General features: G+C 34.9%; 1 protein-coding gene across 1 annotated transcript in view; it reads right to left on the bottom strand.

Moving 5' to 3' along the window:
- Positions 1-18454, bottom strand: part of LOC129925746 (universal stress protein in QAH/OAS sulfhydrylase 3'region-like) — a 74342-nt gene that overhangs the window by 7149 nt on the left and 48739 nt on the right. The window contains exon 3 of the mRNA XM_056026086.1: positions 6525-6616. Coding sequence (XP_055882061.1) covers positions 6525-6616 — 92 coding nt within the window. The remainder of the gene's footprint in view (positions 1-6524; positions 6617-18454) is intronic.

Raw genomic sequence — 18454 nt, 5'->3', positions numbered from 1 at the left:
CTGGGCAATATTCTATGGGCACTAGACAGTAGGCAATGCCTTTTCGCTGACAGGTGTGTAATGAGGGGGGGGGGGTATCTGGTGTGGTCGGCTCAGGTCACAGCGTGGCAAGAAGATCTCGCAGATGTGGGCAACTGCTGGTCTACGTTGATGAAGCATTACCAGCAACCAGTTACAGCAACCGTTTGTCACTAGAGGAAACTCGGAAATAAATTCTCCGTTGCAATACACTATCCTAAAATGTTTTTTGGCTCTCTGTTTACATAAAGAGGACTTTTTGTTGAACGGGTGGGCAAGAAAGCTAATTGACTTTCCCACGTGTATCTACATACCAGAGATGTCAGGCGTCAGGTCAGATTTATGGTCTATATTCGTTGCATACCGTGTGAGTAGGGACTTAATGGATAGGTCTCTGTCCAGCCCGTGCAACACTGTTCTTAAGGCGGGGCGTATCCTACGTGGGGAGGGGGGGGGAAGGTGTGAATTATTATTAGGCCGCTGTGTAGCGCTGGTACAGCGCCTATTGTGTTGTTGGTCACCCGTCCGAGCAGCCAATAATTAAAACCTAACCCATAGTATACCTAACCAGTAAAGAGTTCAGTCCATGCATGTTATGGAATGCCAGACATAATCATTCTATTATGGAATGTCGGATGTCCTACTTATCTTATAAAATAATAATAATGATAATAATCTTCATTATCCATAAGGAAATTTGTCTTACAATTTGTACATTACACCAAACAAAACATTAGAACTATAGAAAATGAAATATACATAACATTCACACCAGACACTCATAATTTACAAGTGAAAAGTTTATATCTGATAGTTACTCTTTAATGATTTGATTGCTAGGGGAACAAAAGAGTTTTTGTGTCTGTCTTTGCTATTGGTGTCTTGTATCTCTTTTGCGATAGTAAAATACAAACGTTACTTCAAAATAGAGATCAGTACGTCCTACTTTGCCGTTAGCATATAAATATTTGATTATAAATGCATTAAATGCGATTCAATGATTTTAGACACGTTTTTTTATGAAAAATAATAACGGTGCATCTAAATTCATCTAATAATGAGTCGCTTCCCTTTCAGGACTCATCAACAGTATGGGGCGATATATTAGGACTTGATTATCTATTCAACACCATAGATACATAATTTGATTCCTTAACCCTTAAAGTGCTAAGTTTTTTTGCAATGCGTGCATACAATATAGAATTATAATTCTAGTGTTTAGAAGTTTAGAGGCTAAACAATCACACGCGTCTAAAGGGTTAAATTACAAGTCTCCATATACAAATGTAGTATCATGAATGGACTCTGTGATAGTAAATGTGATTGTTTTGTCAGGTCCGTCCTGTTATTGTAACCCAGTAACCCACATTGCTAGCATGTCGAAAGAATGTGCTAATTAACAGATAGGAGGGGGGGGATAATTGAATTCCTTTTAGGCCTATGTATATGGACGATCTAACAGGAATAAAGCGGCATTTAAACAGACAAGAAAGTGTTTCTTAGTCTCTACTAGCCTACCTTAACATGGTGTCAGAAGTGGGTTCATATAACACATTATGATTATTTCTACATCTAAGTACAAAATATTTACATATAACATAGATAATGTAACTATTCAAAGGTTAAAACATTTACATTAAAAAATTCTAACATTGCTATTATGTAAATCTTTATCTGTAACTTCTTAAAAACTAAAACAATTCAAGAAACCATTTTAGGTCTCGGAAGTAAGTTTATCTGTAACAGGTAACACGTGTCGGTCTGTAATAATACAGGTCACGATGGTCTGGACCATCAAGCAGTCACCGACATTGCTTCAATGCCCCAGAGAGCGACATGCTTTCCAGAGTATGTTTTAATTGTATGAGGGTGGCCAAGATATTTTGACCGATGAAAATTAGCTTCATTTGAATCGAGTGCACTGGACTCCAGGTTCGTGAGACTATAGTGAGAAGTCACGTCACGTGTGTAAACACAGTCTGAGCGGGCCAAAGTGTTTTGATTGTAAATCTATCAAAGATGGCGAGCTAGTTAGAGCGAATTGATGAGCACTAGAAATCACAAACTTTTCACCTACACATGCTGCAGAGATACGGCCACGTAGGCAGGAGACAGGAGGCTAGAGAATGGATGGAGTGAGGGGGGAAAAGTAAGAACGGGGGAGGGGGGGAAGAACTGTCAGCAAAGGGAGAGAAATGTATTTAAAATTAACATTTTCTCAAATTATGAGACTTTTTTTTTTAGATCCTCGATCTATTCATTGCAATATGACAGACAAAGTATATCCCCAGAGAGTATTCTACATCGTCAAACATTGGTTCAAGTTTTAAATAAGAAGAAGTGCCTGGAGCTCACAACTTATTAATCCCATTGACTTACAATAAAAGAACATGACTTCAAGATTAAATAATGAAAGCAACTGTTATTCAAGTATTGCTCATGAGACTGTTATAGGCTATGTCTATGTAACAATGTTACAATGATGTAATTTGTTGAATTAGGGCTCTCTGTCTGTCTGTTTCAAAATAGGCCTACTTTCTAGTGGACTGGAATGAGGTACGTTTCTTTTAAACATTTTCCTTCTCTTTCTCTCGCCCTCCCTCTCTCTCTCTCTCTCTCTCTCTCTCTCTCTCTGTCTTTTTTTTTATATCTACCTCTCTCTCTATTGCTGTATCTCTTTATTGCTGTATCTCTCCATATTTCCACTTTCTCTAATACTTTGTCATCTCTATCTCTTGCATTTTTATCGCTAGCACTTTTTTCCCTAACACTTTCCCTCTAGCACTTTTTTCCCTAACACTTTCCCTCTAGCCCTTTTTTTTCCCTATATAGCATTTTCTTTATAGCAACTTCTATCTCTAGCACTAGCACTTTCTTTCAATATCTGACACTGTCTCTCACGCACTTTTTTCGCACTTTCTTTTTAACATTTTTTTTCTGATACATCTCTATAGCACTTTCTATCTCAAGCACTAGCACTTTCCGTCTATCTTTAGCACTTGCTAACTCCCGATTTTCCAGTCCTTCGCTCTTTTTCTCAATCTATCTCACTCATTAACTGATAACGACATTTCAAGACAATAGGAGAACCCAATCCACCCCTCCCCCGTGTGTGGTCCCCGAACTGTTATAAAGCTACTTAGGCCGTCCCTACTTCACACAATCTCATTAATACATTGATTTTGTTTGGAAACTACTCAACAAAGACCCAGTGCTAGTGAAATGAACATGTCTTTCAACGCGGAGACAACCAAGACAGCGGTTATTGTCTCTAGCTGTCTCCAATGAATAGCGTTCTAATTCAGTCTCATTAATGTTGGAACATTGTCAAAGATTCAAAATAGCTTTTTTTTTTTTAACACGATCATTTGATATAGCGTTACAGGACCAACTAAAAATAAGTCCAAGGTTTTATTAGTCATGAAGTTTGAACAACTAAGTGTCTGGGACAAACACGTTCCTTTGTTGACCTTGGTTCAAAGGTTACGTTTTATTTCTAGCACTAGAATACAAATATTTTGGTTGACGTTAGTACTTACTGTATACATAGCACTATGATTTCATTTTCACGATTGAAACTCCAGCGTTTAAATTTACCAAAAAAAAAACTATTTTTTTATATATGACCTATTTCCACACAAAGTTCGATTTGTCCGGGAGACGTTTCAATTCGACCCGATCCACTGAAGAACGCAAGGATCAAATACTGTGTGTTGGGGGGGGGGGGGAAGGAGAGGTATGTTTCAATTTATATGCCAAACATAAATCATTTATAATGCAGAATAGGATGGGGTGTCGTTTTAAAGCTGGTAGTCTGAGAAAGTACTTTTTAAAAGGATAGAACTGATGGGTCAAGGCAGTGAGCTTGAAGTGTGGAACTTAGTGAGTAAAGGGCCATTCGATTGAAGGAGGACATACCCCAAAAAGGTGAGGACCTCTTAAGTTCAAGAGTAATAAAAGAGAATGGATGTGACGAAGGGGGAAGGGGGGAGTTGCAATTTGGAGAAAGTGGAAACTTTCAACAAGATGACAGACACTACGAAACATATCCCCTCCCCCCCCCCCCCACACACACATTTTACTTGGCTGTGAATGTTGTAGAATTGAATCTATTAAAAAAAAAAGGATTTAATGGATGAATGTTGTAAAGGCTGGAGGTCTCTAATTGATGTCTGTGGAGACTCGTCCGCTGGATGATTCAGTGATATAATAACAGCCCTCCCTCCCCCCACCCCCCGCAAAGGAAGCGCACGAAAAATCGCTCTATCACACATCACACAAAACAATTTGTACATCAGAAAACACGCTTAACAAATCCCTCACCACACTTCACAAAGCATACATTACGCAGCATACTTTAAAAATAACACAGTACATTTCAAACAACACACACTACACTTTACGGACCACAGACTACACTTTACATACCACACACTATACTTTAAATGCCAAACAATACACTTAACATACCACACACTTCACTTTACACACTACACACTACACTTTACATGCCACACACTACGCTTTGCACACTACTCTTTACATACTACACATTACACTTTACATACCACACACTACACTTTACACATTACACTTAACATACCACACACTACACTTTACATACCACACACTACACTTTACACACTACACTTAACATACCACACACTACACTTTACACACTACACTTTACACACTACACTTCACATACCACACACTACACTTTACATATCACACACTACACTTTACATACCACACACTACACTTTACATACTACACACTACACTTTACATACCACAAACAAATATTTTGCTTACGTCAAACAACACTTTACATACCACACACTACACTTTACATACCACACAGTACCCTTTTATACACTAAAAATCACACAGCAAACTTTAAACATCACGCAGCAAACTTTAAACAGCATGTTTCGCACCATTATCTCGAGGTTGAGATTGTACGTCCGACATGATAGTAACCCAACAGTTCATCTTATAAGATTATAAAGAGAGTTTTCCGATCGCTCTCGGCACTTCTCGTTGTCCAAGAAGTGGGACTAAAATAATTAACTAGAAGTAGGAAGTGGCAATGTAAGGAATGTTTTTTTTTTACAAAGCTTATATCAACTTACTCTGTCTGTCTGTCTGGTAAAAAGTTTGCACAATTATTTCTTTTACCTGACAACACAAGAATAAAAAAACAACAACTGATTAGTTAATTAACTATTTGTACGTAATTATTTTGTTTGATAGGTCAAACAAGGGTACAAGAAAATGTACTTTACTGAAATTGTGGTTATAAGTCACCGCTTTAAATTGAAAGAAATATTATATAACTATGTAATCGTCTCCAGTCATAACTACCTCACTAGTAAAGTGGTTTGCACGTCTGACTGATGAGACAAGAGCCATGAGTTCAAATTCAGGTTGTTCCCTTTTTAAATGCTTTCAAAGACCAGTTACGGTACAAATTCATCCAGATCTCTCTTTCTTTCTTCCTCCACCCCCTCCCCCACCCCAATTTTACCAACTGGTCCAGACAAGTGATAGGATCGTAGCGTAGTGAGAAAGCTAAAAGCACAAGATTACGCTAAACAAAAACTATTGGTAAAATAATTTCTAATCGCACAGAATTATTGTTGTTGGTATATATCTATTACAAATCCAAACTAATTGATTTAACTACACTTTATAAAAGCTTTGTATTTTGTTGTTGTATTTTTTAAGTATTTTTGTTTTTGGTATTTTGCTTGTTTCTTGTTAGTTGACGAAACGCACAAAGACATCACTATGAAGAAAAATAATTATTTCTGTTAATGTGTCAAGCATTTATATTTTCTGATCGCTTTACTTTTGGCTATTTTGTTATATTTGTAAGCTATAGTTTAGCCATTTTGCAACGTAAACTCATTGTTTTCTTTGTTTTTCACTATCGATGAGTGATTTTAAATTGATTGATTTTATTCAGTGTAAATGTACAAAGCTAGATATCTAGCTACATGTCTATTGAACACTTGCTTCATGGTTGCGCCTGGGGGGAAACACTCGTAAGATGAAAAGATAAGCCAAATGAGGGGCGAAAACAAACTCTCGTAGGAGTGCCTAAAGGGTGCGAGATTATTCTAATTGCCCTGAGCGGGGTTGAAAAGAGCTTCCACGACCTTGTCAACAAAAAAAGGGGCCGTTCCTCAAGATACCGTTTAAAAATGGCGAGTCCCGCACGGTTAGTCTGATATAGAAAAGGAAAATGATCGTGGTCCCGGTGTTCTCGTCCTTCGGCCGCGTCTCTAGTCCCCAAAGCCGGACCAACTGAGTCACTGGAAATGACAGTGTCAATCTAGATACTTGTAAGACTCTCTTCCAAACAGAACACTGTTCAATCAAGCCGTTGAGAGGGAGCTCTTGTTCGCTTTTGCTGGCCTAGAGTTTCAAGAGCCAATGGCTCAACTCTACCTGACAGTTTCAAATGATGTAGACTTAACGAAACACTCAGTGTCCACTTACCCTTCTGGCTAGTAACTTCTCTCGATATTTCTTCTCCAGATTGTCCACACGTTCCTCCAGTTCTTTTAAAAGCTGCTCCACCACCGCTGGACCTGGTGAGTACATAGACAATGTTAGGTCGACTTGCCCTAGTCACGAGCCACCAGAAAGACGTTTTCATAGCTACCTCAACAAGACAAATAAATAACTAAATGCATAAATAGACAATACCAATAGACTTTGCTGCTTGTCAATGTCAAGAATTACAAGTTGACATTCCTGCCTGGAAATTAGTGACTTACAGTTAACTAATTACACCACAGTTGATCTTTTCTTTCTTTATATATTTAGAAGTGATAGATCTATTTATTGTTAAAGCATATTGAGTTCTGCTAGTTTCTTACCAATCCATTGGAACGTGAATAAAAAAAATGAAAACGAGTTTTTCTTACTTCATAATAAATTGTGTAAAAAGACTTGATCATAGCTTTGAATTGAATACAACTAAGATAGATCGTCATGTAGACAGAATAATAGGGGAGAAAAGGATTACAGCATTGATAGCAGTGGCGTAGCAACCATGGAGGGAAGGGGTTAATATTCCCATGATCCATGACCAACATATGCCCAAAAGTGGGAAACATATGTTCGCTGTAAGCAATTAAATGTTTAAAATTCTTACTTAATTTTTACCAATATATATTTATTGGTCTTTAATTATATTCCCCACTTTATCTGCCGAAATTGCAAAATACCAGATCAATGTAAATCTTATAACAATGAACGGTATTATGAGATCAATAAAGGTAGGTATCACATCGTTTCATTAAATTCCAAAGTGTTTTATTTAAAAAAATAAATAATAACAATAATAATGACAAATGTAAGCAATTTAAATTTGTTATATCAGATAAGTTATGTTTGTTTTTCTTTTTGTTTTATGGGCATTCCTTTATCTAATAATAGTTCACATGTTGACTTGTTCAGAGATAGGAATTAATAATGTAAGTAAACAGTAATATGGAAGCTTTTATTATTTAGCAGGTATCTTGCAAGAATACCTCATGTGTATCTACGTATGTGTAATTTACATGTCACTAGACAACCTAATTGTATTGTTTCATGAATTTCTAAACAATGTTAACCTTAATTGATGTGAAAACATGGAAATTATGATTTTGTCTTATGTGTTTTTAGCAATGTAATCTTCTACTGAATTAAAAAAAAAGTTTAAATGGAAAATGTGTCAATAAAATAAACCTAATGTAACAAAAAAACAACAATAACATATTCTCGGAGTAATATATTCCCTATAGATATTCATCAATGTAAACCTGGTCAAGACGAGGTACAAAGTAGTAAGTATGAACTGCAGAGCTAGTGAAGATAGCGCTGACTTTGGCGTCTGTATGACTAACAGTAAGAGTAATTTTTTCTTCGTTGTTTTTTTTTTTTACGAAACACTATCTTGGCAGTTCCCTTCCTAATTTAAAATTGAACTAAACATTACATTGACGTAACATTACTTTCACGTAACATTACTTTGACGTAAGTTGACTTTTTTATTTTATCACATAAATGGCTTTTCAAAGAAAAAACTTTCAAAGAAAAATGTTGCAGTATTTCTCAGCCTGCACTCAAAGGCCACCTGATTATGTGGTATTTGCTTTGGACTATTGTCTCTATGGCTAGAGTTCGAACCCTGGCTGCTTACCATCCCCTGCAGTCCATCAGGAGTCTTGGACAGGATGTAATAATCTTTCTTTTTTTTTTTTCTTGAAGGATATTTGTGTTAAATTTACAAAACTAACCATCAGCACTTGTGATCAAAACAACATGTAACAAACAGCATTCAGTGATGGTCTGCCACTGGAGCGCAAAACTATTTATCAAGTACCTTGAATGTCATTGCTAGTTGTATAGTTGATCTACTCTGTGTTCATGTTATTTTGATCAGTTTTTTAAATTAGGCAATACGATGAATGGTTATATACAGTAGCATAGAGTTTAAAGAATACCAAATCGTTATTCTTACTAAGTACTAATATTTTTACCAGTAATTCAAGTTGTTTTTTTAAATTTGTTCTTGGGACCTTAGTTCAACCTCTCAATCAAGCTTCTACTGAATTGGATACATAACGCTACTTATTTAAAAAAAAAACTGCTTTTGAGAGGAAGGTGAGCTGGAAGTCTTCAGGATTTTGTTGTTGTTGTTGTTTTTCCTTAGCTCGTTCTGACAATGTCTACAGGTACCTATACTTGGTATGAACAATTCATATCTAGAATATCTAAAGATTTAGCATGTGATTAGCATGTGATTCGGAATCCTAGAAAGTTGTATGGTTGACCAAAGGCATTGACTTTTCAAATGACCCTAAGTTTGAAGACCTCGTTCTGGTGAACCCCATGAGGACCTAGTGTACTGTATGTATTGTCTGTCTTACTTTTACTTGGACATGGACTCTCACATTAGATACAACACGTCTCTGTTTGGGTTCCTTAAGACTTAGAGTTACTGGAAGGGGCCTAACGTCGTATTTCTGAACCAGCGCCCACGGGTACCTTGCTGCGCCACTGATTGAAAGCAAACGATAAGGATAGTAAGTAACAGTTCAAACACATTGACCGGAAGTAACAGTTCAAACACATTGACCGGAAATAACAGTTCAAACACATTGACCGGCAGTAACAGTTCAAACACAGTGACCGGAAATAACAGTTCAAACACATTGACCGGAAGTAACAGTTCAAGCACATTGACCGGAAATAGCAGTTCAAACACATAGACATAAGTAAAAGTTTAAACACATTGATCAGAAGTAGCAGTTCAAATACACTGACCGGAAGTAACAGTTTAAGCATAATGACCGGAAATAACAATACAAGAAATGCAAGATAGAAGAAAAGAAACAGCTAAACAAACAAACAATATTATAGATATATAAAATTAAAGTACCACTTTCCGACCTTGCCATCTAAACGGCAGATAATGTAAAAGTCATCAGTTATATATATAATATATATTAGTAATATATATATATTAGTAATTAAAATTAAACTTAACCTTTTATTTCATCCCTTTTTTTTTAAAATCAAACAAATATCTTATCTTATAAATTACAGACGTTATTTCAAAAAATATTACATCCTAGGCGTGTCACTAGGTTAGTCTAGTCATGCATATTAACCAATGACTTCAACTCTGACCAGTCTTTGGTTTCCCTGGCTGGCTCAGGCAATTTATTCCATGCTCTAATAGCACTGGGAAGAATGAGTTTTTCTACAAATTTGACCAAGCCGAATTGATAAATAAAAAAAAGTGTATTTATTTATTCGCGGCGTAATGATGTTGCCTGAAGCGATGACAAGCGGATGAACTTTGATGATATTTGGCTACATCACGATGTTTGACAGTCTCACTCCTTATTTAAAGCTAGATGTTACGTTGGCATTGCGCTCACTTCTCGATGACTGAATCTAGCGGTACGTTTTGTTCCAACACAAGAAACTTCAAGTATGAAGCATAGAAACACTATTTGGTAAACTGAAACACTGTTTGGTAAACTGAAACACTATTTGGTAAACTGAAACACTATTTGGTAAACTGAAACACTATTTGGTAAACTGAAACACTATTTGGTAAACTGAAACACTATTTGGTAAACTCAAAGTTGAATGCACTAATGAAATCAATTCTAGAGGTGCAGTTTTATCTCTGAAGAGCATGTACGATTAAATATACTATTTTCACGATGAGATCATTTGTTAATGCAAGCGAACACGTCATTGAGGCATCTAGTTTCTCGGGTTTGGTTTTTATAGGACAGATTTTTGTTCCGACAGCTAGCCAAATAGTAATAATTCTAACTGCATATGTAAGCTTTGTGTAGCCTTAAGAGTACTACTTGACTTCCACCACCTCACCCTCACCTATCCGTTTTCAACTATCCCTTTGTCTTTCAGACCGTTGGGGCACCACACTAGATCTGTCGACTGCCTGTCTCCATTCCTCTCTCTTTAGCCTTGGATAGAAACTCTTACAATGACAGTTCCGTCCATTCTTTTATGTTGTCTTCCCTGTCACTTTCTCTGTCTGCCTCTTTTTCTTTCCTGGAACTGTTCCTTGAAAGAAGATCTTTTTGAGCTTTTAGGACCTTGTGATATGGTCATACATTTTCATTTTGCGGTTTTTGACAGTAATACTACTAGAATAATTAAACGAGAAAGTGACGTCAGACTAGTTGACATTTTTCACTTCAAACAATGCGTCATGACCACGCCTCTTGAGATTGACCAATTAGCTAGTAAGTTACTAATAACAATAGAAACAACAATGCTATTTCAACTATGTTTTTTTTTTAGTACTTTATTTTAAAATTATGTTTTAATTGCTCATTTGAGGTGAATTATACAAAAAATATCTTTATTTTTCAAAATGAAGATTTCACTTATAAAAAAGAAATGTCTCTCTTTAAAAAAAGAAACGTATTGTCTTGAACAAAAAACCAAAGAAAGGACTGCGGTGGAAATAAACCTTTGAGGTCATTGTAACCAGGATTAAAACCAGACAGAAGTTAAATGGCATTTTAAAAAATTCTTGCAAAGACATAGGAAGAAGATCTGGTTGTACTTATTGTTCTGATATGTGTACTAGATTTTAGTTTTACTAAATAGTTTTACTATCACGTACTAACTCTTCTCGACGTCTGGTGAGTACACGACACGTCTCTGTTAGTAAGGACATTTCGTGACCTATTCCAATTACTACTTTTGGAGAGATTTGATTAACTTCCCCTGAAGCTAGAAATAGGATTTGTCACGCAGTCAACAACCTACGATACATCTTCAGTCTTCAAGTCTTCACACATTGTTTGTACAGAAATGTTTTCAGCTTTTCCTGTTCCATCATGACAATAGGGACTTAAGTATTATTTTAAACTGTGCTCAATATTTCATTTTTAGAAAAAAAAAAACGCTCACTTCTCCGACTTCAATTTATCAAGGCTCTGAGTATGCCTTAAATATTTACTTTTATAGTTTAGACGATTATTATACCCTACTCTAATTCATCTAATAATCTGGTCCACTATTTTAGCTTTAGATTTATAAAATAGAATTTCAAACGGCTTGTTTCGCGAGGTGCACTCCTTCCATGTTCGTTTGTAGAGTATTTGGCATTTCAAATGTCTCAGAAGGAATGGTTCGTCTTCTAAAAGAGTAAAGACATTAATCTATTTATATTAGGCTGAAAAAAAATGTATATTAGATATAAAACTTTTCATGTTTTTATCATCGCTGTAACGGAATGTAGTGTTTAGGAATAGGTTTCTTCTCCTTAGCCTTGCTGAGATGAGAGCAAAAACAATCAGAAATTACTTTGTTCAGACTGTTGAAAAGATATTTAGGTTTGCCCTAAACATTACATCATAAATCCCATTATAGTTTTTAGATAGTATTAGTAGCTAAAACATCAAAATTGACAACCGCATATAAACACCAGAGAAGAAAACTGCCAACTATAGAATTAAATACATGAAAAACACAGAAAAAGTCGAAAGAAAGAGGAAGTGAGAGGAGAAGAAACTATGAGCGTAAACAAACGATTGCCATGCCAACTGAAGCACGAACACACATTGAAAATCATGCACATAATCAAAAGGATTGTTTTTGATTGATTGCAATTAATTTGCTTTCAAGGAAAAAATATTTATAATATACAATAAAATGTCTAAATGCGAATAACTTTAGTTCTGTGTATAAAAAAAAATAGTTCTGTGGATTTTTCAGGATTTTCTGTATCATTGATGTTGTTCACAATGAACTTTGAGATTATGAACAAAAACTCATCTTTCAATTAAAGAAACCAATCCATAGGTAAACTAATCTTTCAATTAAAGAAATCCATCCATCGGTATACTCATCTTTCAGTTAAAGAAATCCATCCATCGGTAAACTCATCTTTCAATCAAAGAGATTTAATGCATTCGGTAAACTTATCTTTCAAGCAAAGAAATCAATCCATCGGTAAACTCATCTTTCAGTCAAAGAGATTTAATGCATTCGGTAAACTTATCTTTCAAGCAAAGAAATCAATCCATCGGTAAACTCATCTTTCAGTCAAAGAGATTTAATGCATTCGGTAAACTTATCTTTCAAGCAAAGAAATCAATCCATCGGTAAACTCATCTTTCAGTCAAAGAGATTTAATGCATTCGGTAAACTTATCTTTCAAGCAAAGAAATCAATCCATCGGTAAACTCATCTTTCAATCAAAGAGATTTAATGCATTCGGTAAACTTATCTTTCAAGCAAAGAAATCAATCCATCGGTAAACTCATCCTTCAATCAAAGAGATTTAATGCATTCGGTAAACTTATCTTTCAAGCAAAGAAATCAATCCATCGGTAAACTCATCTTTCAATCAAAACGATTTAATGCATTCGGTAAACTTATCTTTAAAGCAAAGAAATCAATCCATCGGTAAACTCATCTTTCAGTCAAAGAGATTTAATGCATTCGGTAAACTTATCTTTCAAGCAAAGAAATCAATCCATCGGTAAACTCATCTTTCAATCAAAGAGATTTAATGCATTCGGTAAACTTATCTTTCAAGCAAAGAAATCAATCCATCGGTAAACTCATCTTTCAGTCAAAGAGATTTAATGCATTCGGTAAACTTATCTTTCAAGCAAAGAAATCAATCCATCGGTAAACTCATCTTTCAGTCAAAGAGATTTAATGCATTCGGTAAACTTATCTTTCAAGCAAAGAAATCAATCCATCGGTAAACTCATCTTTCAATCAAAGAGATTTAATGCATTCGGTAAACTTATCTTTCAAGCAAAGAAATCAATCCATTGGTAAACTCATCTTTCAATCAAAGAGATTTAATGCATTCGGTAAACTTATCTTTCAAGCAAAGAAATCAATCCATCGGTAAACTCATCTTTCAGTCAAAGAGATTTAATGCATTCGGTAAACTTATCTTTCAAGCAAAGAAATCAATCCATCGGTAAACTCATCTTTCAGTCAAAGAGATTTAATGCATTCGGTAAACTTATCTTTCAAGCAAAGAAATCAATCCTTCGGTAAACTCATCTTTCAGTCAAAGAGATTTAATGCATTCGGTAAACTTATCTTTCAAGCAAAGAAATCAATCCATCGGTAAACTCATCTTTCAGTCAAAGAGATTTAATGCATTCGGTAAACTTATCTTTCAAGCAAAGAAATCAATCCATCGGTAAACTCATCTTTCAATCAAAGAGATTTAATGCATTCGGTAAACTTATCTTTCAAGCAAAGAAATCAATCCATCGGTAAACTCATCTTTCAATCAAAGAGATTTAATGCATTCGGTAAACTTATCTTTCAAGCAAAGAAATCAATCCATCGGTAAACTCATCTTTCAGTCAAAGAGATTTAATGCATTCGGTAAACTTATCTTTCAAGCAAAGAAATCAATCCATCGGTAAACTCATCTTTCAGTCAAAGAGATTTAATGCATTCGGTAAACTTATCTTTCAAGCAAAGAAATCAATCCATCGGTAAACTCATCTTTCAATCAAAGAGATTTAATGCATTCGGTAAACTTATCTTTCAAGCAAAGAAATCAATCCATCGGTAAACTCATCTTTCAATCAAAGAGATTTAATGCATTCGGTAAACTTATCTTTCAAGCAAAGAAATCAATCCATCGGTAAACTCATCTTTCAATCAAAGAGATTTAATGCATTCGGTAAACTTATCTTTAAAGCAAAGAAATCAATCCATCGGTAAACTCATCTTTCAGTCAAAGAGATTTAATGCATTCGGTAAACTTATCTTTCAAGCAAAGAAATCAATCCATCGGTAAACTCATCTTTCAATCAAAGAGATTTAATGCATTCGGTAAACTTATCTTTCAAGCAAAGAAATCAATCCATCGGTAAACTCATCTTTCAGTCAAAGAGATTTAATGCATTCGGTAAACTTATCTTTCAAGCAAAGAAATCAATCCATCGGTAAACTCATCTTTCAGTCAAAGAGATTTAATGCATTTGGTAAACTTATCTTTCAAGCAAAGAAATCAATCCATCGGTAAACTCATCTTTCAATCAAAGAGATTTAATGCATTCGGTAAACTTATCTTTCAAGCAAAGAAATCAATCCATCGGTAAACTCATCTTTCAATCAAAGAGATTTAATGCATTCGGTAAACTTATCTTTCAAGCAAAGAAATCAATCCATCGGTAAACTCATCTTTCAGTCAAAGAGATTTAATGCATTCGGTAAACTTATCTTTCAAGCAAAGAAATCAATCCATCGGTAAACTCATCTTTCAGTCAAAGAGATTTAATGCATTCGGTAAACTTATCTTTCAAGCAAAGAAATCAATCCATCGGTAAACTCATCTTTCAGTCAAAGAGATTTAATGCATTCGGTAAACTTATCTTTCAAGCAAAGAAATCAATCCATCGGTAAACTCATCTTTCAGTCAAAGAGATTTAATGCATTCGGTAAACTTATCTTTCAAGCAAAGAAATCAATCCATCGGTAAACTCATCTTTCAATCAAAGAGATTTAATGCATTCGGTAAACTTATCTTTCAAGCAAAGAAATCAATCCATCGGTAAACTCATCTTTCAATCAAAGAGATTTAATGCATTCGGTAAACTTATCTTTCAAGCAAAGAAATCAATCCATCGGTAAACTCATCTTTCAGTCAAAGAGATTTAATGCATTCGGTAAACTTATCTTTCAAGCAAAGAAATCAATCCATCGGTAAACTCATCTTTCAGTCAAAGAGATTTAATGCATTCGGTAAACTTATCTTTCAAGCAAAGAAATCAATCCATCGGTAAACTCATCTTTCAATCAAAGAGATTTAATGCATTCGGTAAACTTATCTTTCAAGCAAAGAAATCAATCCATCGGTAAACTCATCTTTCAATCAAAGAGATTTAATGCATTCGGTAAACTTATCTTTCAAGCAAAGAAATCAATCCATCGGTAAACTCATCTTTCAATCAAAGAGATTTAATGCATTCGGTAAACTTATCTTTAAAGCAAAGAAATCAATCCATCGGTAAACTCATCTTTCAGTCAAAGAGATTTAATGCATTCGGTAAACTTATCTTTCAAGCAAAGAAATCAATCCATCGGTAAACTCATCTTTCAGTCAAAGAGATTTAATGCATTCGGTAAACTTATCTTTCAAGCAAAGAAATCAATCCATCGGTAAACTCATCTTTCAGTCAAAGAGATTTAATGCATTCGGTAAACTTATCTTTCAAGCAAAGAAATCAATCCATCGGTAAACTCATCTTTCAGTCAAAGAGATTTAATGCATTCGGTAAACTTATCTTTCAAGCAAAGAAATCAATCCATCGGTAAACTCATCTTTCAATCAAAGAGATTTAATGCATTCGGTAAACTTATCTTTCAAGCAAAGAAATCAATCCATCGGTAAACTCATCTTTCAATCAAAGAGATTTAATGCATTCGGTAAACTTATCTTTCAAGCAAAGAAATCAATCCATCGGTAAACTCATCTTTCAGTCAAAGAGATTTAATGCATTCGGTAAACTTATCTTTCAAGCAAAGAAATCAATCCATCGGTAAACTCATCTTTCAGTCAAAGAGATTTAATGCATTCGGTAAACTTATCTTTCTAGCAAAGAAATCAATCCATCGGTAAACTCATCTTTCAATCAAAGAGATTTAATGCATTCGGTAAACTTATCTTTCAAGCAAAGAAATCAATCCATCGGTAAACTCATCTTTCAATCAAAGAGATTTAATGCATTCGGTAAACTTATCTTTCAAGCAAAGAAATCAATCCATCGGTAAACTCATCTTTCAATCAAAGAGATTTAATGCATTCGGTAAACTTATCTTTAAAGCAAAGAAATCAATCCATCGGTAAACTCATCTTTCAGTCAAAGAGATTTAATGCATTCGGTAAACTTATCTTTCAAGCAAAGAAATCAATCCATCGGTAAACTCATCTTTCAGTCAAAGAGATTTAATGCATTCGGTAAACTTATCTTTCAAGCAAAGAAATCAATCCATCGGTAAACTCATCTTTCAGTCAAAGAGATTTAATGCATTCGGTAAACTTATCTTTCAAGCAAAGAAATCAATCCATCGGTAAACTCATCTTTCAGTCAAAGAGCGTTGCGTCAGAAAAATCCACTTACCAAGTTTCGACTGCAGCAGTTTATGCGCGTTTAGAATTATTTGAGATAGTTGAGCTGAATACAAGTGTAAAATGATTTTGATTTCACCGTTACTTCGCAGAATGTAAGTCTCAATACTTAAACCATAGCTGAGATGAAAATAGTTGTATTTTATGGGCATCTAGGCATAAAGTCAACGGTATCTAAGGGGCTAGCAACAGGCAATGTAAAAGATGATGCTGCATACTATAAGAACAGAAAGTTTAAGAGCATATTTAGCTCAAACCAATGTCGAAGTACTTTGAAGACACCCACAATAGAGACGGCTTTAAGCAGCTTATTTTTTGTTTTTATACATTTAAAAAAAATAATTTTAATTGCTTTTTTTTTTCTGAAACAATTGAGCTTAGCCTCGATAGTCTAACTAGATATCAAGTAAAATATGTTAGAAATACTTCTTTTAAAATAAAGCTTATTTTGAGTGAATTGCATCTTTTTTTTTTTTTCATCAATAACGAAATTCATCTTTAATATTCTGGACTATGAATAATAATTTTATGCGATTGGAAATCTTATCTTATGTTATATAATACAGACGTTACTTCAAAAAAGAAGATGATTACGTCCTACGCGTCATGCATTCAGTCATGCATATTGCATATTAACCAATGACCTAAATTCTGCCAAGTCGCTGGTTTTCCTGGCTAGCTCAGGCAACCCATTCCATGCTCTAATAGCACTATTTTTAAGTTAAACTTTCATGCGTAAAGAATGCTCAGTGCACTATGGTCCTACAAAATTCCAGCCGGACATACAGAGAGAACTGATCTAAGCTTGAAAAAAAAACAAAAACATTGAAGAGGAAATAGGCCTACATTCGAATCTAATTCATCGGACCTTATCGGGACGCGATCATTTTGGGCTGATCCTCTTAATCAATAATTTCCACACACAAAAAAAGTCATTCTTTAAATAATTGCGAAAAAAATCCTGCTTTGGAAACAAGAAACTGAGACACGAGAGTGTGACAATACGTAAACGCTTACATGTAAAAGTTTCATTTGCATTCTAAAACGTCCGAGAGGAAGTTTTGCTGTTAGAATTTGTTTTAAATTTTTATTTAATTACCCATCCCTCACTAACTCATTCCGTATGGCCTTCGTCCCCCCCCCCCCGAGTGTCCAGCGAGGTCGGCAACGAAATTGATATCTGCACCCTCCCTTTCTCCTTCTCGGGCAGGACACTACCGCCCATAAAAAGAATAACAATAGAGTCAGTTAGTGACATCTTCTCTGTCTAAGTAGTTACTAGGGAAAAGATAACTTTGCAAATTACAACCTTAGTGAACTCCTGACCAGGTCATAAGTTTAGATGGGCCCCTTTGGTTAGCTTTAAAAAAAACAAACTTATAAGTTAAATTCTACTGGACGCGGGTAAATTAGGGATTTAGAAAGCTTTAATATCATTGGGTCTAACGGTCTAACCTCAAACTTGCTTTAAACTAAGATTTAAAATACCCAAAATCTATTTGCTATGCTAATGAGTTTTAGGCCCAATCTATAAAAGAATAGGGTCACACTCAAACATACGCTCACACCCGCCAAACAGATTTCACCAGTTATCAGTCAAAGCTAAAACTTAGTTTCTATCTTATAGCCGCCCGTATTTTTATAACAACCGTGGTAGGTTGCTCTTGTTTATACAAATCATTTATATGTGTATTATTTGGTGTATTCCTTAATACTATCTTATCTTATCTTATCTTATATGATACAGACGTTACTTCAAAAAAGA

This window comes from Biomphalaria glabrata, chromosome 4 (genome assembly GCF_947242115.1).
Source record: "Biomphalaria glabrata chromosome 4, xgBioGlab47.1, whole genome shotgun sequence".
NCBI classification, from domain to species: domain Eukaryota; kingdom Metazoa; phylum Mollusca; class Gastropoda; family Planorbidae; genus Biomphalaria; species Biomphalaria glabrata.
The sequence above is the reverse complement of the archived record's forward strand: the minus strand, read 5'-3'. Positions and strand labels throughout refer to the sequence as shown.